Source organism: Protopterus annectens, chromosome 15.part0, assembly GCF_019279795.1.
Source record: "Protopterus annectens isolate FY-2018-M chromosome 15.part0, PAN1.0, whole genome shotgun sequence".
Taxonomy (NCBI): domain Eukaryota; kingdom Metazoa; phylum Chordata; order Ceratodontiformes; family Protopteridae; genus Protopterus; species Protopterus annectens.
In genome coordinates this window covers 194,968,396-194,992,079 of record NC_056749.1, presented here as the reverse complement: position 1 = coordinate 194,992,079, position 23,684 = coordinate 194,968,396, and the positions used below count along the sequence as shown (strand labels likewise).

Genomic DNA, 23,684 nt, shown 5'->3' with positions numbered 1-23,684 from the left:
TCTTCTAGGGGCAAGAAAAAACTGATGTCATGGCATCTGCAGGCTTGCTTTATACCCAACCATCCTGGAATGGCATCAGGGTAAGGCATCTACCAGCTGAGGGAGGAGGGAATTTTTTACAATGGTAGTTAAGGCAACCAGTGGCTTCTGAAGTAGGAAATCCCATAAGTCAGGCCTGCAACAGTGAATACACTCAAACATCTACATTTATGGTAAGTGCACAAAGTTGTACTTCCTCGTGCCAGGTTTCATAAGTGGGTGTTGCAGTGGACCCTCTTGGCACAGTGGTCTGTGCTACATCAATCCACACACTTTACAGCCAGCCTAATGAGAATCTGCCCCTTTATCTTACCTCCCCAAGTAGCTATGTTAACCATGGATAGTAGTTGGGCATTTTGAGGGAAAACTGTCCAAGGCCACCTGGACTATGACAAAAGCAGATCTTCACATCAGTGTGTTGGAGATGAGGGCATTCCTAGAATTGCAGGCTTTCTAGGACTCCCTCCCCTGAGGTATGACTGCAATTCAGACAGACAACATGTCAATAATCTGGTATATCATCCAACACAGGAGAACCAACTTGTATCGTGTATGTTGGGAAGCTATGAGGGTTTGGCAGTAATAGACATTGTCTTTTCAGTGTTTTCTGATTGCAAACCACATCCTGGGGAGATCTAGTGTATTACAGGACAAGTTGAGTAGATGCAGTCTGCTTCTTCGTGGGTAGTTTCTCAATGAATAGCTGGCTGCTAAGATCTTCAACCACTGGGGCCAGCCAATCTGTGGCCTCTTTGGTTCTTCATCTATCACCGAAGATGGCAGGTACTTTACCCTGACATTCTAGGAGGGAGATTGACCGTGGTATGCTGTAGTCCACGCTTCCTCCCCAGGTCTCCGATATGCTTATGCCTCCCCCCCCAACTCATGTCATATTGAAGTTTCTTCAGAAAATGAGTTGATGCAAAGCAGAGGTAACTCTCATCAACCCCTTTTAGCCTCAGCATAGCCTCATTTGGTGTGCTGTCCCTGGGTGCCGGACCCCCTTTCAGATTTGATCTCCCATCTTTCTGGCAAGCCTTATCCTGACGTCAAAGCCCTAAAGCTAAACACTTGGTTTCCTCATTTCCATTGAGGCCAGAAATTTCAGGTTTCCTCATTTGTACATCATATGTTGCAATCATCTCAAAAACCTTTTAGTAGAAAAAGTTTATAGTAGCAAGAGAAAGAGGTTTTCCATTCAGCATCCTCCAAGGGTCTGGGTCCTTTTTCACCTCCGTTGCAGTCAATTTTTGGCAAGCTTGTTTCATGCAGGTGTTGTCTTCCATCATCAAGGTTCAAATGGCAACCATTTCCAGTTTTCATGTTGGGGAAGATCACACTCCAGTTGCCACATTGAAGCTTTCTAAGGCCTTTTTGTGGGGTAACTTTTTCCTTTGACCTTCTTTTAGGGACCTCATTCCAACTTGGGATATTACTGCCTTACTCCAGGTTATAACTAAGCCCCCTTTTGAAACTGCCTTTACAGTGGAAAGAAATTTCTTTCCTGGAAAATGATTTTCCTGATGCCAATTACTTCAGCAAAGCGGATTTCAGAACTTCAGGCCCCATCATGTAAGCCTCTGTATTTTGGTGTTCTACAAGTATAGGGTTTCTGTTTGGACCAGTCCTTATTTTCTCCCCAAAAGCTGCTTCAGACTCTGCCCTGAATCAGACTGTTAACTTCCCAGTCTTCATTCCTAGTTTCTCCAGTAATGGCAGTATTTACTGCGGCTGTTTGTCAATTACAGTTCTACTGGCACTGTACCAAGAATTTCAGAAAAACAGCCGATTTCTTCTTGTTTTCCTAGGCTAAATTGGGAGTTAGTGCTTCTAAGCTCACACTATCCAGATGGTTGTCAGATTGTATCACCTTTGTTTACAAAACCAAAGGGACTGTCTGTACCTAATGGGCCTAAAGCTGACTGTGTAAGGGCTTTCACAACTTCTACAGCTTTCTTTTGTGGAGGTACTATTGATATTTGTGCTGTGGCCACTCGCTCCATTGTGCATGTATTCAATTCCCACTATAAGCTGGACTTCCAGTCTAGGTCTTCGGCTTCATTTGGCTCCACAATTTCCTGAAATATCCTTTCAAGAGTCCTCCCATGTTTTTTTAGCAGTTGAGGACTTGGTCCCAACAGTTGAGTCAGATGCAGCAGGCAAACTCTGATACAAAAGTTTTGTACTTATATAAAGCAAGATGGATGTTGTCACCTGCCTTCCATTTCAGCGTTCCCTCCCTCTGTCCCTATACCAAATTGTTATTTGTCCTGGTCTCCCAATCGTCAGTACCAAACCTGTCCAGAGGCTTTTCTTTCTTACAGTCTTTGATGCTCTACTGTCTTTTCAGACCCCTTTGTTTTGCTGGGGTAAGAAATGCAAGGTTACTAGTATAGACAGACCAATATAATCTAGAAATTAGCAGAATAGAGGTGATTGTGGGTACAGGGGAGGAGCCGGGCCTTTGATTCAAAGGTCTGAAAATTGCCATCTTTGGATCTGGTTAGATCTAATATACCAAACAGCTGAGATAAGAAAAGAAGATAGCAGGGATCAAATGTTATGGTAAGTACACAACTTTCATTTTTCTCAGTGATGGTGATACCAGAGTAGAGATGAAAAAGGATATTGAGGACCAGCCAAGAAAAGATAACCTTAAAAGTCACTGTGGGTTTCTGATAAGCACCTTTGCTGCTAAGTAAAATTTATGGTATAATAGCTCCGAGCTCCACTTCCACAGGTCATTGCCTCAGTTTGTTCAGACATTATATGGTGTACCTAAAAGACTGAATTATAAGTAAGTTTCAAAGGCATGTTTGTTCATTGAGCACAATATTTCCAAATTACATTGAATTAAATTACTTTGTCCAACTTTTTTTTCTAGAAATGACAATCTCGAATTCTTCCAAATGTGCAATATTTTAATTGCTGTTTTTATTTCTCAGAATATTCTGAATTCCATGAGAGATATGGTAAGGCATCGTACGTCTGTGTTCATTGCACACAGGTTGTCAACAATTGTGGATGCAGATGAAATCCTTGTCTTGGATCAGGTAACTGAAATTGGGGTCACCTTCCTTTCCACTCTTTTAATTGGTTACATTGTGTTAGCATTCATAGTAATACTTCATTCAATAATACTGTCATTTATGCACAGTAATGTTACATGATTGTGTGTCAATAGACTGGAAGAATTGCAATATATTCGTCATGTGCCCTCTCTATTTGCTGTTCTTTAAAATCAAGACCTTCTATGCTCTGGGCATGCATACCTTCTTTAGCTTTCAGCAGAGTTAATGGATGTGCACATTCCAAGGATTCCCTTTTTTCAAGCCACATGCCAACTGTTGGGCTTTCCTCTTAATATGGGCACTCATGCTCATACTTTGTGTTAGAAACCTAGACCTCACAATGTCTGCAGCTGCCAGACTGTCAGTTACTATTTTCATAGAAGCTACCCTTATTTATTTTCGCCAAGGCCCTAAACCAGGCTAGAGATGCCACTCACAAATACTAGAGCTTCTCTGTGCCTAACTTGCATATAAAAAAGGAGACGTGATGCTTTTACCATTGCTTATAGAAGGGGTTGGACAAGGGTATGGTTTGTCATCCCAGTCAAGAGTATGAAAAGTGGAAAGCAAAAATCTCTGAGCCCCAGCATGCGTCTTGAAACTCCTGTACTCCGGGATGAATAATCTCAGGGTGACAAGTGTCTTGATGTCACATGTTGAATACTTAACATACTAACCCCCATTGCTACCATTTTTTGCCACTTAAAAAGACAATATTTTGCTGTTGCTGCCATTGATAAAATTTTCTGCATTTGTATGAACTTTTTCTGTTGAATACTTTGATTTTTGAAACTTGCTTGAATCTTCTACCTGATGGTGAAAGGGGGTTCCTGTTTGGACTGCTGAGAAGGGTCCCTGTCATTGCTGGTTTCCTTAGCTGGTCAGTGTTTCCCAACTTTGACACAGTCCCATACAAGCAGGCTATATGGAATTCTGAACAATGTGATGCATCTGATGAAGTATTTTCAAAAGTTCTTGCATTAACTATATACTCACACACACGCATATTTTTTTAGCTGTTTCATGCTGTCAGTTACCACATAGAAATGCCTCTACGCAAGTGTATCATTCCAGATTGGCCCATTAACTTCATGTGCTAATCAAGATGGAAATGTTTACCCAGTCATGGTTTGTTACATTTTTGCCAGTCATGTTGTATTTATTATAGCCAAACAGAACTTGCATCCCTAGACTCGCCCCTTCACCTTGAGTTGCCTAATCGTGCAAGTCACAACTGTTGAAATTTGTATTTACACTAGGAGCTCATTCATCTGATAAATGAAAGATCTGTTTAATAGAAACATCTAGAATCCTGTGATTTATTTTGATGGCTGGGAGAAACACAAAACAGTGTACTGCACTCAAGTCAAAATTAGCTATGTGGTAACACAGGTCAGAAGTCCATAGCTCTGGAGCACCCATGAGGAGCATTTTCCTTGCAGAAGTCCTTCTCAGGGTTATCCTTGCTTTCTGAGTTTCTACATTGGGGATTTTGATAGAAGGTATGGCTGTGCTTTGTACAGCCCTTTTGTTGTAGGGTTAAGGATCATCTAGGTTAGCAGGAAATTAATTTTTTTCTGGTTCACCATTGCAGTAACAGACATCAGTCCTAGTAGTAGTGTGCCCCCTGTGCAGTTCATACCCTGAAGTGCTTACACCTCTTATCCGTTAGTTGATCAGTTGACTCTGGGTCCATTCATTCTGGTCGAGCAACATCTGGTTATCCATTCATAGACTGAGAGTAATCTGAATTATGGCTGCTGCTTCAAAAGCAGGACCTTTTTCAGGCCTACAGGGTTGATGGTTCCTAACCGAGAAGGATCTAAGGTGTGAGCTTGTGCTAAGGTCTGTAGCCTACATGTGACAAACGGGCATTTTTAAAATTCTTTGTGGAGCTTCAGTCACAAGTGTGAGATATCACCCTTAGGGATTTTAATATAATGAGATTGCCAGGCCTGGAGAAGGTGCTGCTCCCTTACTCACTACCTCTGATGTACATCGGTCTTCCAGCATTCAACATATTATGAAGTTATGCAAGCCTGGGTGCAGTTCCTTGTTAGAGGTTACAGGAAGATGAATGGCTCCCCTCCTCCTCCTCCTCCTACTTAGGCTTTCTCATGTGTGGTCGTTGTTGAACAGAGCAAGGTATTTGACTCCCTACAAGATGTTCAACATTAGATCATTATTACAGTAGCTGTATGGGTTATATCCTACCAATAATTTAACCACTGGACAGTTTTCAGAAGCTTTAGGTCATCTTCCATGCTTCCCAACTGCTACAGGACTTGTACTTCAAGACCATTTACATTGTAAGTTCATATCCCCAGTTTTCAGGCACTCTCTCTTGGACCACGATTCAAACCGATTGGACATATCCAAGATTTGCCCTACAGATCATTTGCCAACTGTGTATACAGATTTGTTAAGAGCATTTGGGAACACTTGTAGGTTTTAAACTTTGAAAATGAAATGTTGCTTCACTTTTTAGCCATGCCTTCTGGCAGTGTTTTCCGTACAGTGGACATAGCAAGACAGGTGATATAAACACTTTTTACTTTAATATTCTTGTTTATATTAAAAAAAAAATTACAATGGCAGGTATACGATTGTTGCTTTTACTGAGTGTGCCTTGAAATGTTGTGTCATGTAGATGGTCTGTTGAATGCAGTAGCGCTGTACTGTGCCTAGCCCTCCATCCTCTACCCCTTTTTCCCCATTTTGCATATGGAGTCGAGGTGTCACTTCAACAGTGACAATAATGTTGTTTTTTGGATGCGTCACCTGGATCATCAGGTTGACTAGAGGTTCTTTTTTGGAAGACTCTGTTTCTCATTGCTCTGACTCCTGCAAGAAGAGTATCTGAGTTACAAGCTCTTATGGTGAGTCAACCTTACCTCATTTTTCACTAGGATAGAGTTTCTTTGAGAGAGCACTTGTATCTTTATGCCTTCAGTGGATTCAGAGTTTAACTTCAGACAGTCTAGTAGTCTTCCCATATTCTTTTTCAGAACTTAAAAACAAGGGAGAAAGTATTTTCCTACTTTGGGTGCCCGCAGGCAGCATAGATACTACCTGGATAGATCAAAATCCTTCAGCAAGGCTTATTAGCTATTTGTTACACTGTCTTAGCACAGTTTTTTAGAAGGATCTTTAATACTCTTTCTTTCTGCTCTTCTCTCCATAACAAATTAATTCCAGGCTGGGTTGAAGCCTACTCTTCAATAGCTTGGGCTTCATCATGGCTTTTTGGAAAGGAATGGATTCTAGCAGTATTCTAGGGGCCACATCTTGTTCCTCTGTTCTCAGCATGCTAGGAATCCGGTTTGTAATGCTTCACTGGTCTGGATTAGGCTTGGCTAGGACCATTTACTAGAGCCTCCTAAATTTTTAAGACTCTTTCCTCCAGTCTATAATTCTAAGTTATGGTAAGTTACCCAATTAGGTTATGCTACTGCAACAGTGATCTAATGTTCAACATAGTACAGTTGTGCAAGTAAACGTAATATTACAGTAGATGTTCTAATAGATAACTGTTGCAGTAGCTGTGCTCTCCTCCATCCCCTTGTATTGTTAGGTATATATCCAAGATGAGAAGGTATATACTCCTTTGTATGTATGTTTATTTATTTAGTTTACCATGGTAGCACACTGAGAAATACTTTTACATAGGCTTATATGTTTTATTTTTTCATTGATTTTTTTTTTACCTTTCAGGACTTTAGCCTTCCTTCTTGAGACTAGAAAGCTCTGAAGCTTTTAGTGTCCTACCTCATTTTCCAGGAGGATAGGGTTTCTTTCACCTTCTACTTTATCGGTTCTTGTGAAGATGGATTCTATGTATCAAGTGGCTACCCACTGTTTGAATTGTTCTTGAGCTGCTGTTACTAGAACTGTCATAAGGAGGTTTGCTGGGTTGCATACTTAGTACATTGCTGAGGATATTAAAACTAAAGTTTTGATTTCTACCTTAGAGAAAGAATTAGTTTTTGGACCATATGCTGTAGAGGTCCTTAAAAAGTTAGTAAGTTTATTTGAACAAAAAAAAAGTGTAGTAAGAGATGTTTTTCAGCCTCCCATCTCCAGGTTTAAGGATTCTAGTGCTACTGTTAGAACCTTTGTTTAAAAGCAAAATAAGCAAACTGCTGGTAAGTAGACATATAAAAGGCAGTGGCAAGGAGGTTCTAAAAAGAATAGAGGATTCTCCCAGAACAAAGGGCAGTCTAATAAATCTGAATGTCTGTCTCCAACGCTCCCCTCCCCTTCCCACTCAGGCAAACCATTAATCCTTCCAGAAAGTCTGAACTTCTATTTCTCGATGTTGCAACATATGCATCCTATGCATTCACTCCATCTGATCTGACACATGGGTTCTCTGTGCTGCTAGTCAGATCCAACCAGCAACTTCAGTACTTAAGCTTTGAGCCTGTTAAGAATTTTCACTCCCATAATGCATATCTCCCCCTAACTACCTCAGATCTCACTTGTTACTGATTGCTCTGATGGCTGCAAGAGTACCCGAGTTGCAAGCTCTTATGGTGGGTCAGTTTTCTTATTTTCCACAAAGGGTTTCCTTAACAACTAATCTTCATTTATGACTGAAGTGGTACCTGAGTTTACTTTGACAAGGAAGAAAGGATACCTCATACCTTGGATGTCCAAGACAGCTTGTGTACTATCTTGGCAGAACTAAATCCTTTAGGAACTCAGACCAGTTAATTTCTTCAGATGGTAAGAAGAAAGGACAACGTGTGTCAAAGCAGATTATTTCTTAATGGTTGTCTCATGCTATTACCTTTTCTTATCCCCATCATAGTAAGGCAGATGTTCTTCGTATTTCAATGTTGCAGTCATCACACTTGGGTTATCCTGCCAGGGGTAGCCCTCAGTTGGCCCGAATACCAGGGACTTAGTAGTTTTGTGTCAGTTGTTGTTGCTTCAGTACTGACGTCAGGTTGTTAGAGGTACAAAAGCAGGCAGCCGATGCCATTACATCAGTCTTTCTTGCCGAGGAACCCGAAGCAGAAGCAATTCACACGAGTGCCGGTCGGCCGCTACCTGAGTTTTCATTTCCAAAATTGAATCATCTTGACGTCTTCTAAAGCTGAGTACCCCGTTGGGGATCCTTTTTTCTTGGCCTAACCGATATCAGAAAAAGTTAACAGTTGTCTCACCTGTGGAAAGCAAATACCACACCGAGATTTCCATTCTTACTGCGTCACCTGTTTAGGCCCAGACCTCAACATACCTCGCTGTCTGTTTTGTGCTTTGTTCAACATCTGAACTATTCGTCATTGGGCCTTTATTGTAGCTAAATACTTTAGTTCTCGATCTCCGTATTCTGAAATGGCTTTGGTAACCCAGCTGACTACCGATCTTCCGAAAAAACGTAAGGATAAAGACAGAGACAGACCGCACAGGTCCAAAACTGCCGACAACACTTCCTTTAAGCTAGTCGTCAGTTCGGTAGTCAGTGAGGTGCTTTTGCAGCCCCTGATGCCCACTTTGGATTCGCAGGCCACTACCGAGACCCGTTCAGAGTCTGTTATGCCATGAGACTCTTCTTTGACTATGGAAACTGCAAATGTCTTTACCTTGGATTGGTCCGGAGTCACTGAGCAGGCACCGGCTTCTGAGGAAGCTCTTCGCACTACCGATATTAGACACACACCGACGACTTCTTTCACGTCTTCAGTTCTTTCTAAAACTACAGAGTTTCTAAGGCCAAGAGTATGAGCTACACCTAAAAAACCGACGACCCAGTCTCAAGCGCCTGCTTCCTTGCCACAATCTCAGATGCTTAAAATGGCAGAAGATCTGATCATGTTGATTAGGGGAAGCCAGCCTTCCCCTGCTAAAAGAAAAAGAGACTTGTCCCCAGCAGCTTTATCTGACCAAGAGTCCGACGACTCTGAGGTTTCTGATTATGAAGACATGCACTTCTCTGCCTATGAGGATTCAGATGCAGAGCAATTCATTCCTTCTGCCTCCCCTCCAGAGGATTTTTCTTTTATTGAAACCCTACATACTTTGAGAGCATATTTCCATTGGGAATGCCAGAATTACCCTCAGTCCAAAAAGAGACTCAAGGAATTTTTAGGTCTACCACAGCACAGACCCTTAGCTATCCCTCCTGTTCTGGATGTTGTGGATGATGTCTTTATGGAATCCAGTCTAACTCCTGATACTTTACCCCCTGCTCCAAGGAAACCTGACAGGTACTACATAGTCCCTGACTCTCACAAATATCTCTTCAAAAATCCTACTGCTGACCCAGAGGTCATCTCCCAAGGACCTAAAGGAATAAAAGCAACTACAGCTAAGAATCCCACCCCCTCGGACCGGGATTCCTGAGCTTTAGACAGATGGGGTAAAAAAGTATACACCTCTGCAACTCTCGCCATTAGAGCATTAAATTGTCAGTTCCACATGCTGAAATATCAGCAACATACTATGGAACTTGAGCAGAAATTATCTACCTTTCCTGAAAATAAAGAATTACAGGATCTTATGCATTCTGCAAGCCAAGTCAGTAAGCATACCCTGCAATGTGGGTTTGACGCCCTAGAAGCATCTTGCAGGGCAGCAGTCACAGGTTCTGTACTTAGAAGGCATGCCAGGCTTAAGGAGCAGACCTTGCCAGACCATGTCAAATCAAAATTATTGGACGCTCCTCTGAACAAGGACAGTCTGTTTGGCACCAAAGCAGAAGAGGTTTTAAAAAAGATGGAAAAAGAGGCGAAGTCTATGCAGACAGTCAAATATTTTTTACAAGTGCAGCCTCCAAAATTTAGTAGGCATTGCCCTCAAAACATTGGTCCTTTCCAGCACCTTCAAGGACATCTCAAACTAGACCAAGGGGAAACAGACCCCCCCCCCAGATTACAGTCTCAGGGTATGCAGAGATCTAAGCAATGGAGTGCCTCCACTTCTAAAGCAGGGAGTGCTAAGCCACCCCCTTACGGAAAGAATTCACAATGACTTCTCAACTCCACCCCTCACCTCTGCCCAGTTGCTCATGCCCCTAGCAGGAAGACTTGCCCACCATGCAAAAAAATGGACCTCCATCACCAACGATCGATGGGTCCTCAACATAAAATCCCAGGGGTACAAATTTTATTTCCACATGCTGCCAACCACAAAAGGGTTCCCAGATCTTGCTCCAAACCAGTGGGCAGAGGCACAAAACCAAGTTCAGTCCCTGCTTTCCATAATGGTAATTTAGCCTGTTCCTGCAGAACAGATAGGCCAAGGCTATTATTCCAGACTTTTCCTGGTACCCAGAAAAGAGGGCACTTGGTGCCCAATCTTAGATCTATCCAGTGTAAACACCTTCCTGGTGGTACCAAAATTCAAAATGCTCACCCTACAGCAGCTTCTCCCTATGCTGTCCAAAGATGCATGGTTAGCCACCCTAGACCTAAAGGAGACCTATCTGCACATCCCAATAAGGGACTTCTGCAGGAAATGTCTACGTTTCAGGGTTGGATCTATGCATCATCAGTTCTCTGCACTTCCCTTTGACTTATCCACTGCTCCCAGAGTTTTCACAAAATGCTTGGCTCCAGCCATTGCCTATTGCAGACAGAGACATTTTCAAATTTACCCTTACTTGGATGATTGCCTAATTCAGGCAGCCAGTCAGGAAAAGCTGTTGCAGCACCAGACATTTGTAAAGGACCTTTTAACCTCCCTTTGGTGCACTATCAATGAAAAGAAATCCAAACTAGTCCCCAGTCAAAAAATTGTATTCCTGGGAGCAAGCTTGGACACAGCATCTCAGATGGCATTCCTTACTCTAGAACAACAAGCCTGACAGGCTAATTCGCTCAAATGGCCACCAGAATCCAGCTATCCTCAAGGAAAAATCCTGCAGGCTCTAGGGTTCATGGTCTCCTGCATTCTACCAATTCCATATGCCAGACTGCATATAAGGAAACTTCAGTGGTACTTAAAGTGTTTGGTGCCAACATTCTCAGGACCTGGAAACAGTCATACCTATGATACCTTGTCTAAGGAAAGAGTTCCTTTGGTGGGGAGCAGCATGCAACCACAACAAGGGGCTTCCCTTTACATAACCCCACGCCACCCAGACCCTAACCACAGACGCATCAGATTATGCCTGGGGTGCACATCTGGACGGCAGGTGCATTCAGGGCCACTGGAGCCCAAATCAAATTCATCTGCACATCAACCAGAAAGAGATGCTAGCTGTTCAGCACGCTCTGACACCTTTCATATCCCTACTCTCTCCAGGGTCCTTACTAATCAAAACCGACAACACTGCAGTGATGTGGTTCATAAACAAGCAGAGGGGAACCCACTGTTACCCACTCTGCAGGCTAGCCATGACCCTGTGGAACACAACCTCAGCCATGCATATTCACTTGCAAGCTCAATTCCTGCCAGCCAAACAAAAGTCTGTGCAGACAACTTAAGCAGAAATCTCCTAGACGCACACGAGCAGCAAACCACAACACCTTCACCCTTGTGACACTGAAATGGGGTACTCCAAAGGTGGACCTATTTGCCTCCCATTACAACCACCAGCTCAGCAAATTCTGCACCAGGGTACCTCACAGCAAGGCCTGGAAAGTGGATGCCCTATCCTTCCAGTGGGCAAACCTCTCAATCTATGCATTTCCCCCCTACCTGTTCTTACAAGAGTATTACTCAAGATAAGGGAGGAAAGACCGAGGGCAATCCTGATTGCCCCAGACTGGCCACGCCAACACTGGTACCCACTACTGCGCAGTCTGTCACCATTGCCTCCATGACACTTACCCCACATCCTTACTGTAATGACTCAGCAGGAGGGACATTTCTTGCATCCACAGTTGCAGACCCTGAACCTTGCAGCCTGGCTTATCCCTTGACTTCTCTTCCAGTGGCCAGCCTAAGCAGGCAGGTACTGGATGTCATATGTGAAGCCAGATGACCCAGTAAAAGCAAATCCTATGCTGACAAGTGGAAAAGGTATTGTTCCTGGATTCACACTAAAGGAGCGGATACAGCACAGCCCTCCTTAGCTCTCATCCTGGATTACCTAGCAGACCTAGTCCACAGAGGCCTCTCTTTCTCCATTAAGATCCATGCCTCTGCCATCTCTGCTCATTACAGCACTGAGCCACCTCTCTTCTCTCACTCTCTCATCAATCAGTTCCTGACAGGGGCTAAGAATTTAAGGCCACCAAGAAGAGCCCCCATCCCTTCTTGGGACTTTAACTTTATCTTGGAAAAGCTCACGCTGCCCCCCCCCCCCCCCCTTAAACCTGCAGCATCAGCAGAGTTAAAATTCCTCTCTTGGAAAACAGCCTTGCTTCTGGCCATCACTTCAGCTAGAAGAGTGTCTGAGCTACAAGCACTTATGGCTGTGGAACCCTTCATTATTTTTCATGCTGACAGGGTCCCCCTCAGGATTAACCCAATTTTCATGCCTAAAGTGGTGTCCACTGTGGCTCTCAACCAATCTCTCCATTTGCCCACCTTTTTCCCTTATCCTTAAAATAAGAGGAAAAGGATCCTGCCCTCTCTAGATGTGCACAGACAGCTCAGATTCTACCTTGGTAGGACTAAGCCCTTTAGGAAATCTGACCAGTTAATAAGCTTTGCACCAGGGGCAGAGAGGAAGGCCATATCAAAACAAACCATTTCTAAATGGATAGCACACTGTATCCATTTCTGTTACAAACACAATGGGAAACCACCTCCTCAGGGAGACAGAATGCATTCCACTAGGGCAACTTCAACCTCTACAGCCTTTCTCAGAGAAGTCCCTACCAGGGACATCTTGGAAGCTGCTACTGGGAGTTCTGTTCATACCTTCACCAAGCATTACCACCTACCTATCTTTCCCAAATCCAGGGCGGGCTTTACAACAGCAGTCCTGCAGGGCATACTAGCCAGCCCAACCCTTCTTGACTGCCTCTACCCATTCTTCAGCTTTGGGAATCAACCCAAGTGTGATGACTGCAACAGTGAAAGACGAAGAACATAGTACAGTTGTGTACATGTACCATAAATGTAAATGTTCGAGTGTATTCACTGTTGCAGTCCTGGTTTCCCACCCTCCAGCCCCTTTATCTCTTTCTCACTCCTTACAGGGCTATTGGTATTTACTTTTTACTGGTGGTGTTTTTCCACCATAACTTAGCTCCCTATTTGGGGGCTCCTGACATTTGGGGCAAGAAAAACTGACATAATGGCGTCGGCTACCTGTTTATATACCTCTGACGACCTGACGTCAGTACTGAAGTGACAGCAATTGACGCAGAAATACTAAGCCTCTGGTATTCGAGCCGACAGGGATACCCCTGGCAGGATAACCCAAGTGTGTACACAACTGTACTTTCTAGGCAAGGCCAAGGCTCTTTCTACTGTAGCTTTTTGAAAAGGGTTGGTTTGTAGAATTATTCTGAAAGCAGTAGCATGGTCTTCTGTACATAAACTTGCAAAGCACTGCAAATTAGATTCCTTTCCCAGGTCTAGGACAGGCTTTGCATGGACCATTCTCTAGGGGCTCTTGTATCTTCTTTCTTCCTTCTCCTAGTCCGTCTAAGCTATAGTGATTTACCCATATAGCTAAGGCTTCTGCAGAAGTGATCAGAAAGAAGAACTTAGTACAGTTGTATATGTAAACTCAACATAGCAGTAGATGTGTGAATGATCACTGCCGCAGTAGCCACTATCTCCCTCCAGCCACCTTATTTGTGTATGTTTTTGTTGCCAAGATGAGGGCTTATCTTTAGCTTCCTGACATTGACTTTTCAGGGCTGTAGCCTCCATCTCTCAGTTAGCATGAAAGCTGTGAATGGCTTGGCTGTCATACCACTCTTTTTTTTCTTCAGCTCAGCTTACTGACAGATGACTTGGGCATGTGGGAGGTGCTCTTTTAAACTTTGGAAGCTGTCCAGCTGTTACATCCTTAGCAGGATATAACCCATATAGCTAAGGCTGTTGCAGCAATGATCATAATAATTTTATTGTAGGTTTGCTTCCACAACTGTACTTTCTGTTGGAGTCATCAGATGTTGCCTTCCCTCCACAAAAGCCACGTTAGTCCATATAGATCAATTTTTATAGATCAATTTTGGTAACATCTTTGCCATTCTTCTTAGCTAGTATATTAATAAACTTTTTATAATCATTGGTTTCTGTGAAGCTGAGTCTGAAGGGGGTGTTACCCTCTTTGTGTAATGCAGCCACTACAGCTTTCTTCCAAAATGCTGGTCTGTTGCTTCCCCCATTTTTGAAACTTCTGAATAATATCCAAATACTCCCTTAATATTTGTAAATTGATTATAGTTAAGACAGCAAGCATCAGTGACAGATTTTCCAGTATTATGTGAGTTTTCACTTGATACCGTGAAATTCCATGTAAACTCCTTCCTTGTCAAATTTTTACAAGAAATATTAATATAACATTTATTCATAATGTAGCATGAAGATTAAATGGATTTTACTGACCACACCATTTGGGTCAGTGGTCCTATGTGTAAAGGGCATGTCTCCTCAAGGAGATCAATGGGAACAATTCATATCTTATTTATCTGACCAATTATTGAACGCAACCTGAAGTATGTACACACATGGAAAGTCAGGAATAGGTAATGCCCTTGTATACTTAGAGGAATTAGGGTGCTTTTTCTGTAAGGAATTAAGTTTGAAACTCACGTGTATATTATTATTTACTGACAACAGTCCTCATTGATTTGCCAGGGAAAAAGTCACAAACTTACAAGAAATCAAAATATGAGGTAAAAATATTAAAGCCATTATGCTAAATAAGAAACAGCTGAGCATAACTCCTCCACACACAGATGTAACTGTGACAATAGGAGGTACTACCAGTCATGTCAGGAGAAATAAGGCAGTGGATTTGTAAAATATAAATCATCTTAACTATATACAGCTGACTTTAGCTCCAACAATCAAAACCTACTAGAAGTCCATAAACCATCTCACCCCCCAGTAAACTTATTATCCTCCCTAACCTTTTCCCCCTTCTCTCACTCTCACCACCATCATCATCCACCACCTCTAATCACTACCTATTCAAAAATCTCTTCTCATTCATCTTAGGTCCCACTGGGATTGTTCTTGCTCCACCCCTCATAACAACTCTGCTATGTTATCACCTTATTGTCTCAGCTCACGTACATCACATTAATATTTCATTTATTGTATTTTTTTATACTTTTTTTTTTTTTGAACTAAATTTTTACCCACTACTATATTTAATTAAATAAAATGTTAGCTATCTTGTGTAATAAATAAATAAAATATGCCAGCACAGCTAGCTGGAATTTTGTAAATAATTGTATGTCATTTGTATATCAAACTGATTTGTATAGATGCTTGTGCTGAAAATATATTTGTGAGATTTGCTTGTGTTAAAATGGATCAACAGTGTGCCCTGTGGAGGGAAAAGAAAATGCATTTTTGTAACTGTTTAAATGTATACATTGTAACAGCATGTACTGGAAGTAGAGAGGTTTATTTTAATTCACCTGACTTCTTTAAAATATTTTTTTAAATTAAAGTATTTTATGGGTTAAACCATAAAGATGTTATCCCACCATTTTGAATAGAGCCAGAGACTCAGTGTCTGGGCTAGAGAATAGTTAGTAGCTCCTGTAGGAAGAGTGAAAGGGTTTTATGACATCCAGCAGCTGTACCACATCTCAGCAAAGTTCTATCTGCATTTATTGTATCACATAGGTGCTAAACCCTGGTAGCTTCTAGTTATGGGGGATAGTGTGGGAAACAGAGTCAGGTGACCAGATGTGTGTGATATAATTCTGTACAGAAATAATAATTTAATATTAGTGGAGACTGACGTCTCAATGGCATTCTGTATTTTTCCTTGGATCTGACAACAAGGACCACTCACGCCTTGAAGTAATAAGTAACATAACTAGGGAACAGTAATTATTTTAGAGTGATCAGGAAAAGATAGTGAGACTAGCTAAATACTGTTTTTCAAAACTGTGCGAAGCTTTTTATCTGTGTTATTTCTAATATTCCCTGTGACTGAAACTCTAGTGTTTACTGTAAACAGATATTTAATATTTTCTTGTTCTTTTATTATATATTAAATATATTTAAACTTTTTATTGTGGCTGATTTTTTTGGAAAATATTTAAGATAGAGTATTTGCATATGTTTATGTAGTGGTAGCTCTGGCCACTCCCAAAAGCTTTGCTGCTTGGTCAACATTACCATTTATATTAATATTAATTTCACTCAGTGTAATTGGATACCCTTTTAAGAGCCTTATAGTAATTGACTGGTGACAATGAATCTACCTTCTAGCCTGGGCAACGTTGGTAGAGTGGGTAACCTGGGTCAGCCTTTCCTATGTGTGTGTGTGTATGTATGTGAGAAAATTAAATCTCACAGTGTGTGTGTTTTGTCAGCTACTTGGGGCAGAGACATGAAGCACTGGTTTCACAGAGAGTGTGCTGAAAGTCTTGGCTGAGGACCTAAACCTACAGCTGTTCAAATGGGGAGCCTTATTGGGGACCTGGGGAGAGAGAGATGTAGAGGAATCCAGACCCTGGGCTGAATGTGTTCCCTGTGTGCTCTTAAGAGAAATTTTGCTTGATGCAGAGAGATCTGCATCTGGAAATACTGACTGTATCCATTTGTATTCCAAGTGAACGTCCCTCTCCAATGTCAGTGGTGAGGATTCAGTCTCCTTGATTACTGGCTTACCATGCGGATATCACAGTAACCTTCCATTGCAGTCCGTGTATCACTGTGTCTCTTAGTTGTCAGAATAATAGGTTTTGCATTAGTATGCTTTTTCTGAAGGTTATTAACTCTGAAACACTCATGCATACCATTATTTAGAGACTGAAATCCTCATTGATTTGACAGAAATCCCATTGCAGTGAACATGACTTTGCCCTTTCACCACTGTTGTGTAACCATTGAGTTAATATAATATAGACATGTTTATTATCAAATACGTCTATATCATTTGACTGAGTGCTTATTTGATTGAGTCCTACATGGTTGAAACCATTTCATTGAAAACTCGGTTGACAGAAAACATTCTCTACAACAAATGTACCTTAAAAAACATTTTTATTCATAGGGGCAACCCCCCCCCCCCCACACACACACTTTTACATATACACTAACTCCATGGTTGCACAACTTTGGAAAAAGAAACACCACACAGTGACTCAGTGCTGGAGCACAAACACAAAGATTTGCAGTTCTGAGGGTACAACATGATAATGACCATTTCATTCCACACATATTCTGCTAGACTTAACTTCCTCAATAACTCCCATGATAGGAAATGACCCCATCACACACACTTCTGATAGACTTCTACACTTTTCTATCGAATGAGTTTTCAATCAGATGAGTTTGACCATAAAGAATATTTAAAGGATCAACAAAAATTGTTTTAGATATATTGAATCAGTTGTTACATGAAGGCACAAATGACTGAAAGATAACAAATTTGTGATGGGCAGATTTTTTGAAAGAAACGGAAATGAGTATGTTGTCTAACTGAAGACCCGGTGCTTTAAAAATATGGATTATAAAATACTTAAGAAAGCTATTCATTTTAGAGTAAGTAAGGTAATATGTACAGAGATAGCGAAAGAAATATATGATGCATTGTGTTGGGGTATTGAAGAGTTGTTGTTAAAGTTGCGGGTGTGGAGAAGATTAAGGTTCTGTTCTATTCTGTTAAATAAATTGCTCCTTGTAGTCCATGGTTTGATATCCTGTACCTCCATTTGCCTACTGTGTGGCTTTAATGAAGTCCCTTTAAAAGTGAGTGCCCTGGAGCAATTGGATAAATCATTTAGGGTCCTTATTTGGCTTCTGGGACAGTTGTTTAATAACTGTCTATAAATCTAAATAATGGATTTTATTGCAAAAGAAGTTGGTTGTTGTGGCAAAGGCATTCCGCTCAGCAGCATATAATAATTTACAGTGCATTTAAAAAATATGCTTTCATTTATCGATTTTTTTGGAAAATGTTTTGTCATTGCATTAGTTAATAGTGGATGAGAAAAGCCATAAATATGGAAAGCTGTAACTGAAGGATGCCTATAAGTGGGTTAGTCTTTGTTTTATTAATGAATGGTGAGGTTAAATTAGTTAAAGACAGTGTGGTGTATGCTATTTGGGAAGTAGTACAAAAATTCTAATAATGTAAGGTTAGGGAGATGATACTTTTTGGAGGAAAAAAGTCTATATGTATGAAAGACCTAATTAAGACGATTAAGGGATGTGTTGAGAAGAGCAGATCTTTAAATTACAAGAAGAAAAGTAGTTTGTGGCTTCAGTGAGAATAGGTAGGGTATTGTAGTGAGAAACTGAATTTTTATGAGTTACATTTGAGCATAAGAGGATAATACAGCAAGTGGGCTGATTTATTTAAAAAGTTACCTGAAGTATTAAAAATTTTTTTTTTCTTAACTTCCAAAATAAAATATTTCACTTGATTATGTTTTCTTAGGGAGACTAGGTTTCATGGGACAGGTACTTTAATTTCCTAAAACTAAGGAAGCAGAAATGTTAGTGTGGTGACTGAGCTAACACTGATGGTTCATAGGTTGATACTAGGCTATCTGCCCCAGTGCATTTATAAGCCTGGCCAGAGTGTGTTTGGCTTTCACCACCCCTTTAGATTAGTTGACTGTGCCTCTGCATAGTAGGTCACAGAAGGTAGCCCTTTTAAGGTTAGTTTACTGTACCTCTGTCAAGCAGGGACACAGAAGAGATCCCAGGGGTAAACTTACGATCTGCCATCCACTCGTCAAGATTTCTCTTGAAGAGGGTCAGAGAGGGGCTCTGTCTAACATGGATTGGGATTTTGTTCCAGAGTGAGGGGAGCCTCTGGGATATGAATTTGTCCCTCCAGCATGTCCTATTTATTTCTGTGCTGAGGTTCAAGTCCCTGGAGCGTGTAGCTCTAAGGGATTTGGATTTCCTGAGGTGAAGCATGTCCATTAATTCTGGGTTGGACATGGTCTTTTAATTCTGGGTTGGACATGTCTGTGTTTGAATTCTGCTATTTCCAAGGAAATGTCACACCAGATATGTGAAGAATAGTGCTTAAAGTCCTTGCATTAGCTAGCTGCATTGTCCCAAATAAGTTTGATGGCCACCAGAAAGATGCCTTCTCAAGTAATACTACTGGTGTCCAACAGGTTGAAGTAAAAAAAAAAAGTGTACACAAATCTAATTCACTTAACCAAGTCTCCAAATGCAACTTGGCCTCGAGCATACAAGGAATATGCATTGTTGTTTCCCTGGAATCCACACCCAGATTAGGACTACCCACTGCCCACATTACAAGCTGTGTCTTTGGCCTAGGTTCTAGGCCCCCTTTCTCACCACTGTGTGCTCTCTGAACATCAGTGTCTTACTAGTGCTCATTACCCACAGTAATTGCCTTTGAAACGTGTTATTTTATATATACACACGCACACTTTCCTGAGGGTAGGCGGGTAGAATTTTGCAATTCCCCACAACTTTCATCCTGGTAATGTAGTAAACCACCCTCCCTAGATGTGGTTAGGGACCAACACACCAGTTATCTGTTCTGATGTTGCTCTGTAGCCAAATGAAATAAAATGCAGAATTGTAATGACCTGAGCAGTCTGGACAGTTAGAGATGGATACCATTAGCTTGGCAACCTATACTGCTAAGTAATTCCCTCTCCTCAAGTAATTAATACATAATTAAATAGCTACATGATGCTAAAATCAAAAAACTAAATAAATAAATATATAAATAAAAAATAATACCTTGACATCAGCACTGTGCTAGCACACATTAAATATGCAGAGTTAAAAATAGTTGCACAAAGACTAGAGTATAATTATTTACATAGACAGAATGTTTAAAATGAAAAAATCTAACTGATAACAGCTACATAACATAGCTGGCTTTAACTTGTAATGCTAAACCCTTATCTGTCATAAGTAATAAAATGAAACACAGGTCGATGCAGATTTTCACAATAAGCTTACATGGATGTGGACATGAAGATCTTCTAGGAAAGACTTGACATTGCACAGTTTTAAGTTCTAAATATATATTTCAGCTTCATTCTTTCATACAAAAACCAGGAGTAGTAATCTTGGTTTCTTATGCATAGTGGAAACAAACACAGGATTTCACACATTACTGCTAGTTCCTAAGTCATTTTAAAACCTTAAGTAAAAAGAGATGTCCTTCTGTTCAGTTTTGTAGTATTCTTTACATATGGGTTGTAGTGTGCCCATCGACCCGACGTCCAGTCTGTATACAAAAGCTTAGAGCCACTCCCTGTAAGTGGGACATCGCACAAAGGAACAGGCATCATCTGTAAAAGGGACGTCCGCACGTACAAACCTCAGAACTTTTTCACTGCCATTCGGAAGGGTTGACTCGTACATTCGGTCTGCCTTTGGACACTGTTGGTGTCGTCTTCCAGCTTCAGATAAGTACCCCATAGGGGATTTAATATATTGCTGCTCCCTTTTGTTTTCGTTAGTGTCATCCAGAAAGGGCAAGTGTAGGTGTGGAAGGCAAATTTCACATAAAGATAGTCACAAACTTTACTTGTTTTGTTTAGGGCCTAATCATGACCACTGGGCCTGCTCTATTTGTCGGGCCTTTGTTCCTAAAACATTGCGCAATCATCTGTCAGCCTTGAATCTTTATTTAGAAAACCAAAGACTTAAACATCTGGCTAGGGATGCTGAGGAAGGTTCTGCGGGTGCTTCTGAGCCTTCTGTTAAGAGGAAGGTTAGCAAGGTTAGGCCTGAATCCTCTTTAGCTGCATGTACTCCCTCCAATGTACCCCTTGAGGTTGATGAAAACCCAGCAGTGCAACCTGAGGTAGGGTCTGCTACCTCAGCGGGTACCGGTATGGAAGCCGTCAGGAGTGCGGATCTTAGCACATCCAAGGCTTTGCAGATGTCTGGTTTGGTTGACTTGGGGGAACTTTAGCTCTTTATTGCAGAAGACTCTGGGACTGTTCCAGCTTCTTTGTTTAGGAATGGGTTGGAGGTAAGGCCTATGTCCACAGTTTCTCCCCAGTGGGAGAAACATTTTAAAAAGAAACAAAAAAAACTAGATGTTCCTACCCCTACGTCGCACTGGGATTTTTTTTTGCAGGGTCTCATTAAGGCTGTGATGGCTCTGAGGCTTCTGGCTCCGGCTTCTCCTATAGCCAGCCTGGCCTTCTCCTCCTGTCTGGTGCTACCGTTGGGGTCCCAGGGGCCGCCTTCACAGCAGCCTGTGGAATTCCAAATTCATGACACTGATTCTGAGGAGTCTTCCTCAGATGAAGACTCCTTAGCATATTCCACCCAGATCCCTTCTCAACTGGAATATGCCTCCCCAGAGAAAGAGTCTAATGGGGGTGACTCTCTCATTGAAGAGCTTTCCTTTGGGGAAACTGTTAATAAAATGAGGGAATTTGTTAAGTGGGATTCCTCTCAAATCTCAGAAGAACGAGATATTATGAGCTACTACAGCCGGACGCTCCTGCTCCTTCAGCAAATCCACCAGTCCTGCCAGCCTTCGTAGATGCCATTAAGGCAGCATCTAAGATCCCTGACTCAGCCACCTGCCCCTAAAAGAGCTGATCGCTGCTATAAGGTCCCTGAGGATTGCAAGTTTCTTTTTAAGTGCCCCTCAGCTGACCTAGCTATGGCTTCCATTACTTCAGTAAATCTTCATGGCTATCTCCCTCAACCAAGCTGCTTCCTTCTGATAAGGAAAGTACATTTTTGGAAAGATTGGGTAAGAAGGGCGATACCTCTTCCACCTTGACTATCAGGGCTTTAAATTATCAAACACACATGTCTAGATATGCTTTGGCCTTGCACACTCAGGCTACTCAGGCTCTTTCCCCATTGCCTGACTCAGAGACTAAATCTTTGGCTCTGTCACTTTTATCAGCCTCCTCCTAGGTAGCTAGATAATCAAGTGTAGTTGTAATGCAGTTGAGGCCTCTTCCAGAGCAGCAGCTTCTGCATCTGTTCTCAGAAGGCATTCATGGTTACGTCTCCAGGCACTCTTTGATGATATAAACTCAAAATTGCTTGATGCTCCTCTAGAGAATTCTACACTCTTTAGCAAAGTAGCTGCAGAATTATTTAAATCACTGCAGGAAAAAGGTAAGGAGCTTCAGTATTTGAAACACTTGCTTGCTTCTCTCTTTCTAAAATTTCATAGGATCTTCCCTGGCAAGACTCTTTTTGTCAGGAAACCTGCTCGCTCCTCCTCTTCTGCTCCTTCTGGAACTAGGCCTCTGAAGTGTCCTATGAGACAGGCTAAGGCTGTTAATTCTGCTGCTGTTGCCCCTTCTCAGCAGCTCTTTCAGCCCAGACAAAGTTCTCTGTGACGTTCTGCCCTGTCTTCCAAGTCATACCCGCTTGTCTCTTCGCTTCTCTGTTTCTCTTTCTGCTTTAATGTTAATCACTCAGAACTCCTGGGTGATTTCAATGATTTCAGTGATCTAAAGTGGATATTTCATGACTTGGGAGACTCTCCTTCCCTTTCAGGGAATACCTTGAGCCCCCCCCCCTCCATTCAGCTGCATCCGTTTCCCTCGATTCTTGCTCAACTTTCCCATCAAGGCACTATCCACTCTGTTCCTCCAGACCAGCTGGGGAGGGGATTCTACTCCAGGATGTTTCTAGTTCCAAGGAAAGATGGTCCTTGGAGACCTATATTAGATCTTTCCCTGTTAAACACTTCTCTGGTGCCTTTTTTCAGAATGCTATCCCTGCCTGCTCTGCTTGCCTTGGTCCTTCTTCGAGCCTTCTTAACTTCAGAGCATTGTGTTCCAGTTTAAGACTTCTGACTCACTCGCACTCAAAATACATTCAAATTTCACACACACTAACACTTATGGGAAGCGACACAGATTTCCAGCTGTGTCCCCTCTCCAATTACAGATGTTAAATGTACCACCAGAATCAGAAAAGTCCACATGCCCTACAAAGGGTGATCAATTATTGAACATTAAATATCAAAGTAAATGATAGCTATGACCAGAAACAGCCAGTCATTTGAGGTGATCCGGGAAGTATCAAACGGGTATAAGCACTCTGTAAACTATAAAGAATGCACTGATTGTCCAGCCACAATGTAAAGTAATGAAAAACATTTAATAAGTAAAATGATTACAAGAATGTAAATCAATAATTTTCAATGAACACCACAATTCAATCACCAGAAATGTAAAATTAAACTGTGGGATAGAAGTCCATCATTCTAGAAAAACTCTGTCTAAATAACTAAACTTTCTTAATCTAACTAGAGAATATTGCCCCTGATCTAATCTAAAACATACCAGCAAGGCAAAGACAGGCTTAATGTTTTTAGTGAGTTCTTTTTCGTGGTATCCACTGCACAGCACTGTAGCTGACTACAACTCTTCACGAACCGCTCAGCAGCTGACTTCAGCAGTCTCTTTTATAGCCCAGATTAACAGTCTCAACTGTTGTATTCTAAAAATAGCTCTTTGAAAAAGTTATTTTTTCCTGTCAGTCAGCAGTCCAAATAATCACATAGCAACCGGGAACATTCTAATGGCATCA

The 23,684-nt window shown here is 41.6% G+C and overlaps 1 protein-coding gene across 2 annotated transcripts in view; it reads left to right on the top strand.

Moving 5' to 3' along the window:
* Window positions 1-23,684, top strand: part of ABCB7 (ATP binding cassette subfamily B member 7) — a 1,517,597-nt gene that overhangs the window by 1,396,154 nt on the left and 97,759 nt on the right. For both annotated transcript variants that reach the window (XM_044057689.1, XM_044057687.1), the window contains one exon: window positions 2,985-3,092. In XM_044057689.1, coding sequence (XP_043913624.1) covers window positions 2,985-3,092 — 108 coding nt within the window. The remainder of the gene's footprint in view (window positions 1-2,984; window positions 3,093-23,684) is intronic.